The sequence below is a fragment of the Gobio gobio genome (genome assembly GCF_949357685.1).
Source record: "Gobio gobio genome assembly, chromosome: 13".
Lineage (NCBI taxonomy): Eukaryota > Metazoa > Chordata > Actinopteri > Cypriniformes > Gobionidae > Gobio > Gobio gobio.
In genome coordinates, this window is record NC_137106.1 from 2,840,674 (window position 1) to 2,858,102 (window position 17,429).

Here is a 17,429-nt window from a genome sequence, read left to right on the forward strand (position 1 = left end):
AGCCACGGCCTCCGCCTCAAAGCGCTCGGAAAGTACACCGAGGGACTGTACCTGTACCCTATTAATGTACCAGCTACCTTCCTGAAAACCAGCACAGACCATGGAAATAGGAGAATGCCAGTCATATTCCACCTCAAAATCAGAAGAAACGTTGAAGCCTGTCGGCCATTACTTTGCATTGACATTGTTATTATTATCGTGACAATTGAATCGATTAGACACTCCAGCCTTTTTTAGAGCTGCGGCAGAAGTTAAATTTGGATTTAAGTGTATTACTGTCTGTACACTGTAAAAAAATATTTAAAAAGTAAGTTACCTGGTTGCCTTAATTTTGAGTTCAATTAAATTAATTGAAAGCGTAATTGTGTTTTATGTGAAACATGCCAAATTGTGCTATTTTCATGATTTATCACAACATTTTTTTAATTTATGTGGTTTAGATACAATATTTTGAGTTTCTATTTATTAAACCAATTTCCTTCATTGTATTAACTCAAATTTTTAATTTCAATGAACTCAATTTTAAGGCAACCAGGTTACTTATTTTTTAAGTTAAACCAACAATATTTTTTTTACAGTGTACTGCACTGTAAAAACTTAAAGTAAGTGCTTGTGCTGCTTTAAACGATTTTAAGTTTACTCAACTCAAATATCCAAGTTGATTAGTAAAACTTCACATTTCAAGTTGACCAAACTTAAACATTTTAAGGTAGCACAAACCATGAACAAACAATTTAAAGTGTGTATAAAGCACTATAGAAATAACTGTATTTCTGTATTCTAGAGTATACTGTATTTCATTGAAGAAAATGAAATCATTAGTTAAATTAAATAATCAATGTATTGCATTACTTCCCAACTAAAATAGGGAGAAAAAAAAAAAAAAAACATTAAATAAATTAAAAGGCGATAGAATTGTCAACTTACAATTGAACTTTATTTTAGTATTATTATTTTAAAGTTTTAGCAATTTTGTTGTGTGTTCTTGTCGTTTTTAATAGTCATTTAATCATTTTTATTTGAGTTTTAGTTATTTTAGTACATCAAGTTAAGCTAAATTAAAATGTGAAACTTTGGCAATTAGCTGAAATAAAATAAGTAAAAGTTTTTTAGTGCTGTCAAGTGTCAAATCAATTTATCGCATCTAACAAACTTTTTTGTTTATATATATATATATATATATATATATATATATATATATAACACATATATAAACATATATAAAACTATATAGAACAATTAACTGTAAAAAAATTGTTTATTTCACTTAAAGTAAGTGTTTGTGCCGCCTTAAAATTGTATGTTTATCCAACTTGAAATGTGAAGTATTAAGATAACTTGGATATTTGAGTTGACTAAACTTAAAATTGTAAGGTAACGCAAACACCTTTTTAAGTTGAAACATTTCTTTTGATTTTTGGGGTGAAAATATGAGCTGACTGTCACTGGATTTCAATATTTGACACGGTTCTGATTAATGATGAGAACTTTTATCAGTATTGTATTCAAAAAGTAAAAAAAAAAAGAAAAAGTGTATTCTTTCCTTCATTTAATAAATCTGCCAACAGCTCCGATTTTAAATGAACAAAAACTGCATGTTGGCGGGAAACCGAAAAAAGTTTCACGAAATATGTGTCACTCCTTCAAGATGAACAAAAATAAAAAACACAGGACAGACAAATCAGGGAAAAAAACAGCATTGAATGCATCAGTGTCTTCAAACATCATAATTACAGTCTTCAGAAGAAGTTCTTCCTCACGTCTTTTACAAATAAAGTAGTGGTCCTATTTAAAAAAAAAGAAAGAAATGTACACCACCAAAACTGTACAGATCACCTGACACGTATAAAAGTAGAAATAAAACAGGAAAATCGAAAAAGCGCCAAGTGTCCTGAGAGGAGAAATAATGCAGTCGCTTCACAGATTTACACAGTATTGCTCGCAGGCCATGAAACCGATGGCCAGGATGAAGAGAACCACAGTTTAAGAGGAATATATAAAACAAAATGACATATGAAGAGAGCCGACAACTACAATAAGGCTGAGGCTGATATGTTTGTTTGCTGTATGTTAGTGTAAACACAGTCTAGGTCGTTCTGGTCATGTCGTAGGCACAGAAATGATCTTCAGTATGTGAAAACAGGTTTGTATCTGTTGGCCATCTTAATTTGAGTGGATTGAAGTACCTGAGTGAGTCTGAGATGTGAAGGCAACGTTTATACAATAAGGTCCCATTTGCGCATCGACTAACAATGAGCACTTCGGCAATAATAATCACTATTCATAGTTAGTTAATGCTCTTTAAATAATAAAAATGCTGTTAACAACTGAAAGCCTATTGTAAAGTGTTACCGTTTATTCTAATATTTTCCCAAATTTGGTGAAGGCCTGATAAAACCGTATGGGTAACGCTTTACAACAAGGTCTCGTTTGTTAACATTAGTTAATACACGAACTAACAATTAACTGTAAATACAATGTTGTTTATTGAATTTAAAGTAAGTATTTGTGCTGCCTTAAAATTTAAGTTAAGTCAACATTTGTTTAACTTAAAAAAGTAAGTGGGACACTTCAACATTTTAAGTTAAGTTGAACAAACAACTGTACAAAAATGTTTCAACTTAAATTGTTTGTGCTACCTTTTAAAATTTTAAGTTTAGTCAACTCAAATATCCAAGTTGTCATTTAGTACGACTTCACATTTCGAGTTGACTTAAAAAAGTAAGTGTGCAAACTTAACATTTCAAGTTAAGCTGAAAAACTGTAAAAAAAAAAAAAAAATCAACTTGTGTGCAACCTTAAAATTTTAAGTTAAGTCAACTTGAAATAGTAAGTTGTACTAATGTGACAACTTGGATATTTAAGTTGAGTAAACTTAAAACTTTAAGGTAGCACAAACACTTTTACAGTTGATTGTTCAACTTAACTTAAAATGTTGAAGTTGGACTCTTTTTTAAGTTGAGCAAACAACTTAAAAAATGTTTCAACTTAAAAATTAAGTGTTTGTGCTAACTTAAATTTTAAGTCAACACAAATACAAGTTGTCACTTAGTACAACTTAAAATTTTAAGTTGACTTAAAGTGTGCAACCTTAATTTTAAGTTAAGTCAACTTGAAATGTGAAGTTGTACTAAGTGACAACTTGTATTTGAGTTGACTTAAAAATGAAGTGTTTGTGCTACCTTTAATTTTAAGTTGAATGTTTTTTTGTACAGTTGTTTGTTTAACTTAAAAAAGTAAGTGTGCTGCCTTAACATTTTAGGTAAAGTCAACTTGAAATGTGAATTTGTACTGTGACAACTTGGACATTTGAGTTGCTTTACTTAAACGTTTTAAGGTAGCACAATTACTTTTAAGTTGAACAAATAACTACAAAAAAAATTTCACCTTAAAAAGTGTTTGTGCTACCTTAAAATTTTAAGTTTAGTCAACACTAAAAGTTAAAATTAAGGCAGCACAAAATTACGTTTTTTAAGTTGAAACAACTTTTTTGTTTACAGTGTAACATCATTTATTAACCGTTGTTATTGTTCATATTAGTTCACAGTGCATTAACCAATGTTAACTTGTGATCTTTAGTACATGTTGAGATTAAAAGTATTGTTCATTGTTAGTTCATGTCAACTAATACAAATGAACCCTTATTGTAAAGTGTTACCACAATATTCTTGAACAGTTTTCCCCCCGAAACCATACGTAGATGATAAAACATGATATTTTCTCAATCCATATGACTATGTTTGATGCTGTTGATTGTTGACCAGCTGGATGCCAATAATTCTGATGAAATGAAATCGAATGTAATTAAAAGACAATAACAGCAGTACATCAACTCATCATTGACTTCATCAAACCCTCTTGACAAACACAAGGACGTCTAAATCATATTCCGAAGTATTTAAAAACAGGAAGAACTATAAAAAAAATTCAACAATGTCATGAAAAAGTAAATGGAACATTAAAAAAACCAAGAAAATTGAGGTGCAAAAAGCTTTGTTCTGAGGAACGGCCTCTTTGGAGATCTGTAAGTGAGGTCCTGGGAGATTTCTGAAGGAAAAGCCCCATCCACCGTCCTCCGTATATCTTCATCTGTCCGCTCCGGCGGTGGCGTGGGACGGTAAGGCGTTCCCAAGACTCGTGGAGGTCATTCAAATACACGTACGGAAGTGCAAAGAAACTTAAACACGGACAGCATACTGTACAAAATACCTCAACATGTCTATGAAAATATTCCTGTTAGAATCTCAAGAACATCATGGCATCTTCGTAGGGGGAAAAGAGGCTACCATACAAAAACCGTCCCCGTCCTGCGGAGGCGTCTTCTTTTCAGTCTTCGTTTTTCCCCCCTCAAAACCCGTGTAAGATATCAGACAGTGCCGTTAAACGTCCCGCTCCGTGATGTGGACTGGGACACGGATGGCAGTTTGTTTGTGTTTCACCTGCGATCTGCCCTCCCGTCCTGAGCGCCGGCGTCTCTCCCGAGCAGGAGCGTGTAAAACGCCGCCGCCACGCGCCTCCACAGGGGCTCCTGGTTCCTTTGGTTTCTGTGATGCTGCCAAACACAAATAAAACAAACTAAATAAATCACAAAAGTCAAGCAGAACGGCAGTAATGAGTTACACCATGTTGTAAAAGTGGGAGTAAAAACATGCTGTTTTTGTGCATTTGTCTTTAAATGCAAATGAGCTGCTGCTCCACCCCCTTTTCCAGAAGAGGGCGTAGCCTTTACAGCAGGGGTCCCAACACATCGCTCGCGAGCTTTAAATTTAGTCAACTCAAATATCCAAGTTGTCATTTAGTACGACTTCACATTTAGTGTTGACTTAAAAAAGTAAGTGTGCAATATTAACATTTCAAGTTAAGTTGAAAAACTGTAACAAAAAATCAACTTGTGTGCAACCTTAAAATTTTAAGTCAAGTCAACTTGAACCACCTGATTGGTGGTAGCTCGCCAAGACGTACTTTTTATCTAATCAAAGTGAGCTAATATAGACAGGTGTCCCGCCCCCTCCAACGCAAATCAAGTTTGACGGGTTGTGAGGTTATTATTTTTATTTGTGAACAAATGTAAATGTAAACAAGCAAATGTAGGGATGTCACTAGTACCGGTAACTTACTTGACTTCGGTACTATGGTAGTGAAATGTTTAAAATCTGACGATACCAGCATTTCTGTAGTACCAGTAGTACAGACTCCCGAGGCACCCGCAGCTGCGTTGTCGCTTCCGTGTTTATCTAAGCGCAGGATTCCAGAATGTAGCCGAATATATTAGCCTGGATGCCAGCCGAACTTAGCCCCGCCCACAAAATGTTTTGCTCTGGCAATTCGGTCTGGACTTGATCGGTAGAGAAGTAATTATGCTCGAACAGAAACTGTTCGGACCAATGAAATTGTCAGGGCGGGCTTTAGACGATGATGGACAGATGATCAACAGTAACGTAATCATCCACGTCAGGAGCTTGGGTTGAATTTGTTCTAATCCTAAACGGAGAACTTGTTCGTTTATGCGTTCACCTTTACTATTTCTCTCACTACTTCTCCGGGAAAAAAAGGCATTTGGGGGGTAAAATATGTGTTATTTTGGCAGGGCTGGCAGCTAAAAATCGCATTCCTGGGTCTGTATATCACATAATTGCGGTCGCTTCAACCCGTGGACTTGGAAAAACCTGCGGACTTGGCAACACAGTGCAGTTGACATTTGACAACTAACGTTATGCGTGGCTCCGTTGCTCTGATTGGTTGTAGGTCTATCCAATTGAGGTCTTTCCTGGTTGGGTTGAAACACGCCCCATAATCACAGCCCAACAGAGCAGAATCAGACTCATATTCTGACTAGAATTGAGTATGACGACGTCAGGCTACGAATATATACTAGTGTATGTGAATATTAAACTGCAAAATACTATTTAAATATTACTCCTGCATGTTCTGCGTCTCTGTGGGCGCTCGCTGTCTTTGTAGTCTCTGCCGTTTGTCACTAAATGAGGACCTAACCCTCATTTAAAAAAACTGTCATAACACAAACACACAAAGGTCAACTTAAAGGCAACCCGTCAAAATAAAAGTTTGGTTTAACGTGAAGAAATTGACTGAATATATTAGGCTGCTGTTGTAGCCTACAGTAGATTTAACTACGTCTCTATGTAATAATAATACGTCTCTACTAATAATAATAATTATGCCTAGATGGTTGCTTATTTTTCACTAGGGCTGAAAGATTTTGGAAAAAAATCGAATTGCGATTTTTTTAACCAATATTGCGATTGCGATTTAATATGCGATTATTTTTTAAACTCTTTATCTTCTGTATTATTCAACAATACATTATTGTATAGTAATGGTGGAAATCTTTAATTGGTACCTCACGATCCGATTACGATTCTGGGAGTCACGATCCGATTCCAAAACAATTCTTGAACTTTTGAATTTTTAATTTTTTAATAAATTAATAAGATTAATATTAATAATTAATATGTTTTTTATTATGATATATGTAATTATAAGCTTTTTAAAATAACTACACATTATAACATTTTAATTAAAACAATTGCATGTTAATAATTTGAAATATATAAACTAATATAGCTGCAAAACATAAAGTAGTAGCCTAAATCATAAAGAGAAACAAAAAAACATATTACAAGCAATGAACAAAGAGTGCTTTCAGTATTTAAGAGTGTCTGAACTGAGAGTGATTTTTCTCTTTCTCAGCTTTACTGTTTGATTATTAATGATGACATCATAGACAGCGGGAGACCTGCATTCACACTAATGCACAGATCTCTTTTGAAATATAAGATGTTTTTGCCCTGTCTGTTTAATTCATTAAGACATTACTGATGGTGTTTACATTAATTTTGCGTCATAAAAGCATGTTGAGACGCGCTCAGACGCGTACTCGCGAGCACTCTTCACAATGCGCCGCGTGAGCATTTGAAATGGAAAACCTTCTGTCAGTGAGTTTCTAGCGACATGAATGAAGCCTTCATGAATGAACGAACGTTATGAAATATTATTTTATGGTTTGTGCGTGATTGTGTGTATGTGTGTGTGTGTGTGTGTGTGTGTGTGTGAGAGAGAGATATAATGGAAGCAATCAGAATACGGGTGTTCTAAAACACACGCAGCGCCACCGCGCACCTGCAGTTAAAATCTAAGCTCAGAATCGATCCAGAATCATTGGAGAGATGATAGAAGCCTATAGTATGAACAACACCATATTAGATAGATCAAACACAAACAGTTTTTTTTCTTTTAGGCCAGGCATATGATAGGCTATGTGTAACGTGCCAAAATCGCGTTATAGCATATCGCGATATTATCGCAAATGCAATGAATCGTTCAGCCCTATTTTTCACTGGATCTTTTATTTATAAACAATGTACTTTTAAACAGCATACAGCCTTTAAATGTTTATGTATTATTTACTTATACTGAATATCATCATAAATAATAAATGTATTGAATTTAGTTGAATTTTTTTGTTTTTTTTGTTAAATAAAATAAAAAATAAACACTTTTGCTGTGGTTGCAAAATTGATACCAAGTAACGTTACCGTAAAAGTTTATGGTATTGGTACTAACTACTACTACACTCTTTCAGGTGTAAAACAGTTTGGATAGTTGTTAATACGATAATTATGATGCATTATTTAAGAGTTTTAAGTATTGTATAACATGACTAGCTCTCTGCGACTTTCATTTTTTTAAAAGTAGCTCTCAAATGAAAAAAGGTTGGAGACCCCTGCTTTACAGCATGTGCCTCGGATAATAGGGCAGAGTCTGTCAGCAGTCATGGGCGGGGCTGTGCTAATAGGGCGGAGTCTGTCAGCTGTTGTGGGCGGGGCCTGTGTTAATAGGGCGGAGTCTGTCAGCAGCCGTAGGCGGGGTCTGTGCTAAAAGGGCGGAGTCTGTCAGCAGTCATGGGTGGGGCCTGTGCTAATAGGGCGGAGTCGGTCAGCTGTTGTGGGCGGGGCCTGTGTTGATAGGGCGGAGTCTGTCAGCAGTCGTAGGCGGGGTCTGTGTTAATAGGGCGGAGTCTGTCAGCAGTCGTAGGTGGGGTCTGTGTTAATAGGGCGGAGTCTGTCAGCAGTCGTAGGCGGGGTCTGTGTTAATAGGGCGGAGTCTGTCAGCAGCCGTAGGCGGGGTCTGTGCTAATAGGGCGGAGTCTGTTAGCAGTCGTAGGCGGGGTCTGTGTTAATAGGGCGGAGTCTGTCAGCAGTCGTAGGCGGGGTCTGTGTTAATAGGGCGGAGTCTGTCAGCAGCCGTAGGCGGGGTCTGTGTTAATAGGGCGGAGTCTGTCAGCAGTCGTAGGCGGGGTCTGTGTTAATAGGGCGGAGTCTGTCAGCAGTCGTAGGCGGGGTCTGTGCTAATAGGGCGGAGTCTGTCAGCAGTCGTAGGCGGGGTCTGTGCTAATAGGGCGGAGTCTGTCAGCAGCCGTAGGCGGGGTCTGTGTTAATAGGGCGGAGTCTGTCAGCAGTCGTAGGCGGGGTCTGTGCTAATAGGGCGGAGTCTGTCAGCAGCCGTAGGCGGGGTCTGTGCTAATAGGGCGGAGTCTGTCAGCAGTCGTAGGCAGGGTCTGTGTTAATAGGGCGGAGTCTGTCAGCAGCCGTAGGCGGGGTCTGTGCTAATAGGGCGTAGTCCGTCAGCAGCCGTAGGCGGGGTCTGTGCTAATAGGGCGGAGTCTGTCAGCAGTCATGGGTGGGGCCTAATCATGTGACATTCCATTGCATAGAAACTGCAAACGGCTTATTCTGAGAGACTGATTATGATTAACGTGGAATAAAAAAAGAGGAGTGCGTGGATTTTACCATTATAGGGTGGTTGTGTACACACTGCCGACACGTAAAAGTGAATTTTGCATAATAGGTCCTCTTTAAGGTCAGGAATCAGAGACTTATTATAAAATTTTAATTTTGATTTTGCTTATCGATTCCTATGTGGTTTTAAACCATTCAAGCGCAAGAAGACGCAAAAGCTAATTTGCTTATTTGTTCTTATTGACTGTATACTTGTCTTTAATAATGTTTGATATGTATATTAGTTACTTTAGTTTATTAGTTAGTTGTTCTTTAGGCTGCTGATTTTTGTACATTGTAAATTGTTCAGCTCAAAATCTGAATAAAATAGACATATATATATATATATATATATATATACACACCGGTATATATATTGGAAATACAAAATATATAAACACATATTTCAAATTATGCAAAATGACGAAATAAATTGCTAATATGGATTTTAAATAATGAATACACACACACACGCACACACACACACACACGTGCATTTAAAATATATTTTGTTCAGAATATATTTGAACCCTGTTGCTGTACGAGACAATCCATAGAAATATCATCAGTCATATCACACATCTCGTGACATTGGCGTAATATGTGTAAACAGCTGATCGTGAGGAGGACGCAGTGATGTAATAGATGGGTAAACACAGTGAAACCCAGACACGGGGAAACACTGGCAATATTTCCACAACAAACGCTGTCTGCTCCTGATGCAAGAGCGAGAGCCGTCACCTTCACACACAGGAGATCAGACACAACAGCGAACACACACTCCCAGAGTCCAATATCAACACTATACATCACAATACAACTGAGCTGTGGAGAGTAAATCTGCCAACGGCTGGTCCGTTTATTAGGAACTGTTTTAAGGTTACACTGAATTGGAGAAAGACGCTGCTTCATATTGAGATACTGAAAACTGTATGCAAGTAAAAACAGCTAAAAAAAAAAAAAAAAAAAAAAAAAAAAATAATGCTTAATATAGTTAAGGACAATAATAATAATAATTATTATTATATTTAAGTAAAACAGCTAAATAATTATATTTTCATGGAAAAAAACTAAAATAATTATAATAAATAGTATATTATCTTTTAATACAAAATTATAAAATATTAATAATAAAAATAATGCAAAATACTGTTTCAAGGACAATAATAATAATAATATGCAAGTAAAACAGCTAAATAATTCTATTTTCATGGATAATTTTTTTAAATAAATTAAATTATAAATTATAATAAATATAATATTATTTTTAATTAAAAAAAAGAAAATATATATTTTAATACAAAATAATGCAACAAAAAAAGTTAAGGACAATAATACTACTACTACTAATAATAATATGCAAGTAAAAACAGCTAAATAATTATAATTTCATGGAGAAATAAATCCCAAAAAATAATAATAAAAATAATGCAAAATACTGTTTTAAGGACAATAATAATAATAATAATAATAATATGCAAGTAAAACAGCTAAATAATGATTTTTCATGGATCATTTTTTAAGAAATTAAATAATAAATTATAATAAATATTGTATTATTTTTAATTTAAAAAAAAGAAAACAATATTTTTAATACAAAATAATAATTAAAAAAAAGTTAAGGACAATACTACTACTACTAATAATAATATGCAAGTAAAAACAGCTAAATAATTTTATTTTCATGGAGAAATAAATCCCCCCCAAAAATAAATAAATAATGTTTCAAGGATAATAATAATAATAATAATAATAATAATAAAAATATGCAAGTAAAAACAGCTAAATAATTATTTTCATTGACAAAAACAATTATTAAATGAAAAATGTATGTGCAAAATACAGTTTCAAGGACAATAAGTAATATTTTAAGCTTTGAATTTGACTCAGTTCAGCTGCAGCTGCAACTCACTAGACAGATGTTCACAGAATCAAAACAATAACAAAATAAAAGAGTAAATATGTAAATGAGCAGCGACTTCATTAAGATCAGCAACATAATGAGGTTTAAACTGAATTACAAAGCAGATCTTCATGATGTTTCCTTTTCAGTTTTACTGACGCAAAAGAGCGAAACGATTACATTCTCATGAGTACAAACAATAAATAATAATGCAAAATGCAGATTCCGGCACAATAAGTCATATTTTTGCAGGCAGGCGTAATATGCGAGAAGGTGAACCTGACAGAAACTGATGTCACATTTCTCATGATGTCATCAGACACACTGGTAATAAAGATGATGATAGATGGGCGACTCTCACGCTCTCCGCCGATCTTCCTGGCACTGAGGAGAATTGGATTTGGGAAGATTAAGTGGATACTACTACCACTGTCATTGAGGGAGGGAAGATAAGATAATTTCACTAAATAGGATTACGGTGCTCTTGAGGCAGGGTGGAGACACACACACACACACACACACTCTCTGTATTTTGCTGGCTCAGCTCTCTAGAGAGAGACGAAACCCAGTCCAACAGCCCAGCACTGATAACACATCTGTTGCTTTCACAGACAAGTCATAAAGTACGAGCCGAAGTCTTCCCCGTAACTCACGCCACTAAAGCTGTCAGACGCTTTACAAATAACAACACTCACAAGCTGTAAAACACACTGAAACACACACTCAAAGAAACAGTCGGAGGAGAAAAACTTTGCGACTCCAATGACTTTAAAATGAAAAGCTTTTAAATATGAAACAGCCAGTAGGAGATGGCAAATCTTCACGAGCGAGTCACTGAATCGTTCAGTAAAATGATTCGTTTGACACGGCCGATTCATTCAGGGACAAAGCATGTGAGTCGTTGAATCATTCACTAGACCGATTTGGTTACTGTGGATTTGTTGGAACTATTTGTTGGCAAAATCGAGCAAAATCAGTATTTTGTGTCTAAAATGTAAATCACCTAAAATTTGGCTTGATCCAGACCTGACGACATTATTAACTGTGCCTTTATATTTGCTTGGAAACTGTTTGGCCAATCACAACGCACTGGGTCAGCTGGTCAATCACAACACACTGGGTCAGCTGGTCAATCACAACACACTGGGTCAGCTGGTCAATCACAACACACTGGGTCAGCTGGTCAATCACAACGCACTGGGTCAGCTGGTCAATCACAACGCACTGGGTCAGCTGGTCAATCACAACGCACTGGGTCAGCTGGTCAATCACAACACACTGGGTCAGCTGGTCAATCACAACGCACTGGGTCAGCTGGCCAATCACAACACACTGGGTCAGCTGGTCAATCACAACACACTGGGTCAGCTGGTCAATCACAACACACTGGGTCAGCTGGCCAATCACAACGCACTGGGTCAGCTGGTCAATCACAACACACTGGGTCAGCTGGTCAATCACAACACACTGGGTCAGCTGGCCAATCACAACGCACTGGGTCAGATGGTCAATCACAACGCACTGGGTCAGCTGGTCAATCACAACACACTGGGTCAGCTGGTCAATCACAACGCACTGGGTCAGCTGGTCAATCACAACGCACTGGGTCAGCTGGTCAATCACAACGCACTCGGTCAGCTGGTCAATCACAACGCACTGGGTCAGCTGGCCAATCACAACGCACTGGGTCAGCTGGTCAATCACAACGCACTGGGTCAGCTGGCCAATCACAACGCACTGGGTCAGCTGATCAATCACAACGCACTGGGTCAGCTGGTCAATCACAACACACTGGGTCAGCTGGCCAATCACAACGCACTGGGTCAGATGGTCAATCACAACGCACTGGGTCAGCTGGTCAATCACAACACACTGGGTCAGCTGGTCAATCACAACGCACTGGGTCAGCTGGTCAATCACAACGCACTGGGTCAGCTGGTCAATCACAACGCACTGGGTCAGCTGGTCAATCACAACGCACTGGGTCAGCTGGTCAATCACAACGCACTGGGTCAGCTGGTCAATCACAACGCACTGGGTCAGCTGGTCAATCACAACGCACTGGGTCAGCTGGCCAATCACAACGCACTGGGTCAGCTGGTCAATCACAACACACTGGGTCAGCTGGTCAATCACAACGCACTGGGTCAGCTGGTCAATCACAACGCACTGGGTCAGCTGGTCAATCACAACACACTGGGTCAGCTGGTTCAGCAATCACGAATCCCAAAAAATAACTTTTTCATCACTTGGAATTTAATATACTTCAACTGAAATAAAATTATATACAACCCCAAATCAGAAAAAGTTGGGACAGTATGGAAAACGCAAAAAAAAAAAAAAAGAAGTGATTTCTAAATTTACTTTGACTTGTATTTCATTGCAGACAATATGAACACAAAATATTTCATGTTTTGTCTGGTCAACTTCATGTCATTTGTAAATAAGCATCCTTTCCTGTCATTCAGACCTGCAACACATTTCAAAAAAAGTTGGGACAGTAAAGCATTTACCACTTTGTAATGTTGCCATTCCTTTTCACAACACTTAAAAGACGTTTAGGGACTGAAGACACCAAGTGATGAAGTGTTTCAGGTGTAATTTTGTCCCATTCTTCCTGCAAACAAGTCTTAAGGTGGGCAACAGTACGGGGTCTTCCACACATTCTCTATTGGAGACAGGTCGGGACTGAGGCAGGCCAGTCAAGTGCCCGAACCCTCTTCCTCCACAGCCAGGACTGCAGAATGTGTGCAGAATGTGGTTTTGCATTGTCTTGTTGAAATATGCATGGACGTCCCTGGAAAAGATGTCTTCTTGAAGGCAGCATATTGTGCTCCAAAATCTCTATGTACTTTTCAGCATTAATGGAGCCTTCACAAAAGTGCAAGTTACCTCTGCCAAGGGCACTGACACAACCCCATACCATGACAGATCCTGGCTTTTGGACTTGTTGCTGGTAACAGTCTGGATGATCCTTTTCTTCTTTGGTCCGGAGCACACGGCGTCCATTCCTCCCAAAAAATACCTGAAATACTGATTCATCTGACCACAGTACACGTTTCCACTGTGTGATGGTCCATCCCAGATGCCTCAGAGCCCAGAGAAGTCGACGGCGCTTCTGGACACTGTTAACATAGGGCTTCCTTTTGGCACAGTACAGTTTAAACTGGCATTTGTGGATGTAACTACGTATTGTGGAACTTGACAAAGGTTTGCCAAAGTAGTCCTGAGCCCATGTGGTGATATGGCTTCTAGATGAATGACGATTCTTGATGCAGTGCCGCCTGAGGGAATCGGAGATCTCGGTTGTTCAGCTTAGGCTTGCGCCCTTGTCCTTTACGCACTGAAATTCCTCCAGATTCCTTGATTCTTTTAATTATGTTATGCACTGTTGAATGTGAAATATCCAAATCTCTTCCTATCTTTCTTTGAGGAACATTGTTTTTAAACATTTCAATAATTTTCTCACGTATTTGTTGGCAAACTGGCGATCCTCGGCCCATCTTTGCTCCTAAAGGATTAGACCTTTCTTGGATGCTGCTTTTGTACCAAATCATAATTACAATCACCTGTTGACATCACCTGTTTCAAATCACATCATTATTTAACCATTTTACCTCATTACTAGCCCTAAATTGCTCCTGCCCCAACTTTTTTTTAAATGTGTTGCAGGTCTGAATGACAGGAAAGGATGCATATTTACAAATGACATGAAGTTGACCGGACAAAACATGAAATATTTTGTGTTCATATTGTCTGCAATGAAATACAAGTCAAAGTAAATTTAGAAATCACTTCTTTTTTTCTTTTTTTGCGTTTTCCATACTGTCCCAACTTTTTCTGATTTGGGGTTGTATAAACTTAAACCAAGGCAATATTTTTCATTTGATTAACTAAATTAACTACAACCTAACCATATAGACATGTTTTTCATCTTATCCAGATGTTTATACACTGGGGAAAATAGTGTAGGATTTACTTTGAAACAATTTTCACTGCTAGTAAATTTCACAAATAATGAAGTGACACTGAATTAAGTGCGAAATGTTGAGGTATAAAGAATGTTATAGTGTTGTGTTATAAATCTCCTCCAGCTGTGTGTGTGTGTGTGTGTGTGTGTGTGTGTGTGATTGTGTTTCAGTGCAGAATGAAGATCTCTGAGGATCATTGCAGCTCGTTGCATAAGCCTGAGACGCGCCTCGCTTTGCCCTCCAAGACCAATTTATAACCCGCCATAAGGTCGTCGCGAGCTCAGAAAACACACTCGCTCTCGTTTACTGAAGTGTAGCTCGAGGAGACGGAGACGAATAACAACATCTCGACCTTAAAACTCATAAGGAAAACCCGGCCGGTTTTATGGCTAACCATTAGCGCTCCATAAACTTCCCTGATCGAATCATATATTTTGTCTTCTAGGTCTGCTCAAATCAAATCACCAACATTTCTGAGCACAACAGGACATCAGCACACACTCACACAGGGTTGTGTGTTCAGTGTGAAGGCTTGCGTGTGTGTGGCGTTCGCTCTCACAGCGAACTCTCTCAATTGAGTCAGAGGCTAAATTTAGCCTGAGATAAAGACTAGAGGAGTTTAACCAGACACACACACACACACACACACACATGCGGTTATAGTGTCGTCACTCCAGTGAGTTTATCAGCTCTGCGTGCCGTCGGCCAATCAGCAGCAGAAATCCCCGGAGCCGAGGCTTATCTGTGAGCCGGGTGACAGACAAACTGAGCTCACACCAGTGGAGTATAAACATCATAAACTCGGCCTAAGGCCTGAGAGGGATTCTCAGAAGAAGCAAATCAGTGCATGCGCATTAATATGAAGATCATGAGTCGCTGAGGACATTACAAAACCAGATTTACAATGTTCAAATGCTCTCTTTTGCATTGCGACAGTATACTGTATACACTCACCTAAAGTATTATTATGAACAGTGAACACACACTAATACTGTGTTTGACCCCCTTTCACCTTCAGAACTGCCTTAATTCTACGTGGCATTGACTCCACAAGGTGCTGAAAGCATTCTTTAGAAATGTTGGCCATATTGATAGGAGAGCATCTTGCAGTTGATGGAGATTTGTGGGATGCACATCCAGGGCTCGAAGCTCCCGTTCCACCACATCCCAAAGATGCTCTATTGGGTTGAGATCTGGTGACTGTGGCGGCCATTTTAGTTCAGTGAACTCATTGTCATGTTCAAGAAACCAGTTTGAAATGATTGGAGCTTTGTGACGGTGCATTATCCTGCTGGAAGTAGCATCAGAGGATGGGGACATGGTGCTCATAAAGGGATGGACACGGGCAGAAACAATGCTCAGGTAGGCCGTGGCATTTAAACCATGCCCAATTGGCACTAAGGGGCCTAAAGTGTGCCAAGAAAACATCCCCCACACCATTACACCACCACCACCAGCCTGCACAGTGGTAACAAGGCATGATGGATCCATGTTCTCATTCTGTTTACGCCAAATTCTGACTCTACCATCTGAATGTCTCAACAGAAATCCAGACTCATCAGACCAGGCAACATTTTTACAGTCCAATTTTGGTGAGCTTGTGCAAATTGTCGCCTCTTTTTCCTATTTGTAGTGGAGATGAGTGGTACCCGGTGGGGTCTTCTGCTGTTGTAGCCCATCCGCCTCAAGGTTGTGTGTGTTGTGGCTTCACAAATGCTTTGCTGCAGACCTCGGTTGTAACGAGTGGTTATTTCAGTCAAAGTTGCTCTTCTATCAGCTTGAATCAGTCGGCCCATTCTCCTCTGACCTCGAGCATCAACAAGGCATTTTCTCCCACAGGACTGCCGCATACTGGATGCTTTTCCCTTTTCACACCATTCTTTGTAAACCCTAGAAATGGTTGTGTGTGAAAATCCCAGTAACTGAGCAGATTGTGAAATACTCAGACCGGCCCGTCTGGCACCAACAACCATGCCACGCTCAAAATGTCTTAAATCCCCTTTCTTTCCCATTCCGACATTCAGTGTGGAGTTCAGGAGATTGTCTTGACCAGGACCACACCCCTAAATGCATTGAAGCAACTGCCATGTGATTGGTTGATTAGATAATTGCATTAATGAGAAATTGAACAGGTGTTCCTAATAATCCTTTAGGTGAGTGTATATAAACTCAGAGAGAAGTGTTTGCATGCATATTAGCCATCATAACTAACCATTTTACACCATCAAAATGTGAAGACACTGATGAAGTTTGAGAATAAAGAGTGTGTGATGTTCCTCCGGCAGGTCTGCGTCTGTATTGTTGGAGTGTGTGTGTGAGGGGTTGAGTGAGAGACGGACCAGCGTCTCACAGGAAAACACTTATCAAAACACATCCCCTTTTGTCCCCGGAGCGGGTAAACGCCGCATTTCTGGTAAACACGCGTATATCTGTGCATAAACACACACACACACACACCTTCAGGAGCCGCTCTGACACTGACGGTTTTATCTTTCGTGACAATAAGGAGGAAGCGTGGTTTATCACACACACACACACACACACACACACACACACACACACACACACACGAGAACCTGTTGAACTGAAAACATTTCACACGGGTCTAACAAGCCTGGCGTTGCATTGTGAATATTGCTTTTTGGATGACAGCATCTGCTAAATGCACACAAATACAACGTATACATGTGCGGTTGAATGCGAGTACTATGGGTCAGCTCGAGCCCCTCCCGTCCGCCTGTCTCTCTATCGGGCCCC

At 38.7% G+C, this 17,429-nt stretch overlaps 1 protein-coding gene across 1 annotated transcript in view; it reads right to left on the bottom strand.

Annotated features, from left to right (window-relative positions):
* Positions 1–1,419: 1,419 nt before the first annotated feature.
* bmf1 (BCL2 modifying factor 1) overlaps positions 1,420–17,429 on the bottom strand; it is a 40,905-nt gene continuing 24,895 nt past the window's right edge. The window contains exon 4 of the mRNA XM_079832986.1: positions 1,420–4,552. Coding sequence (XP_079689112.1) covers positions 4,436–4,552 — 117 coding nt within the window. The 3' untranslated portion in view covers positions 1,420–4,435. The remainder of the gene's footprint in view (positions 4,553–17,429) is intronic.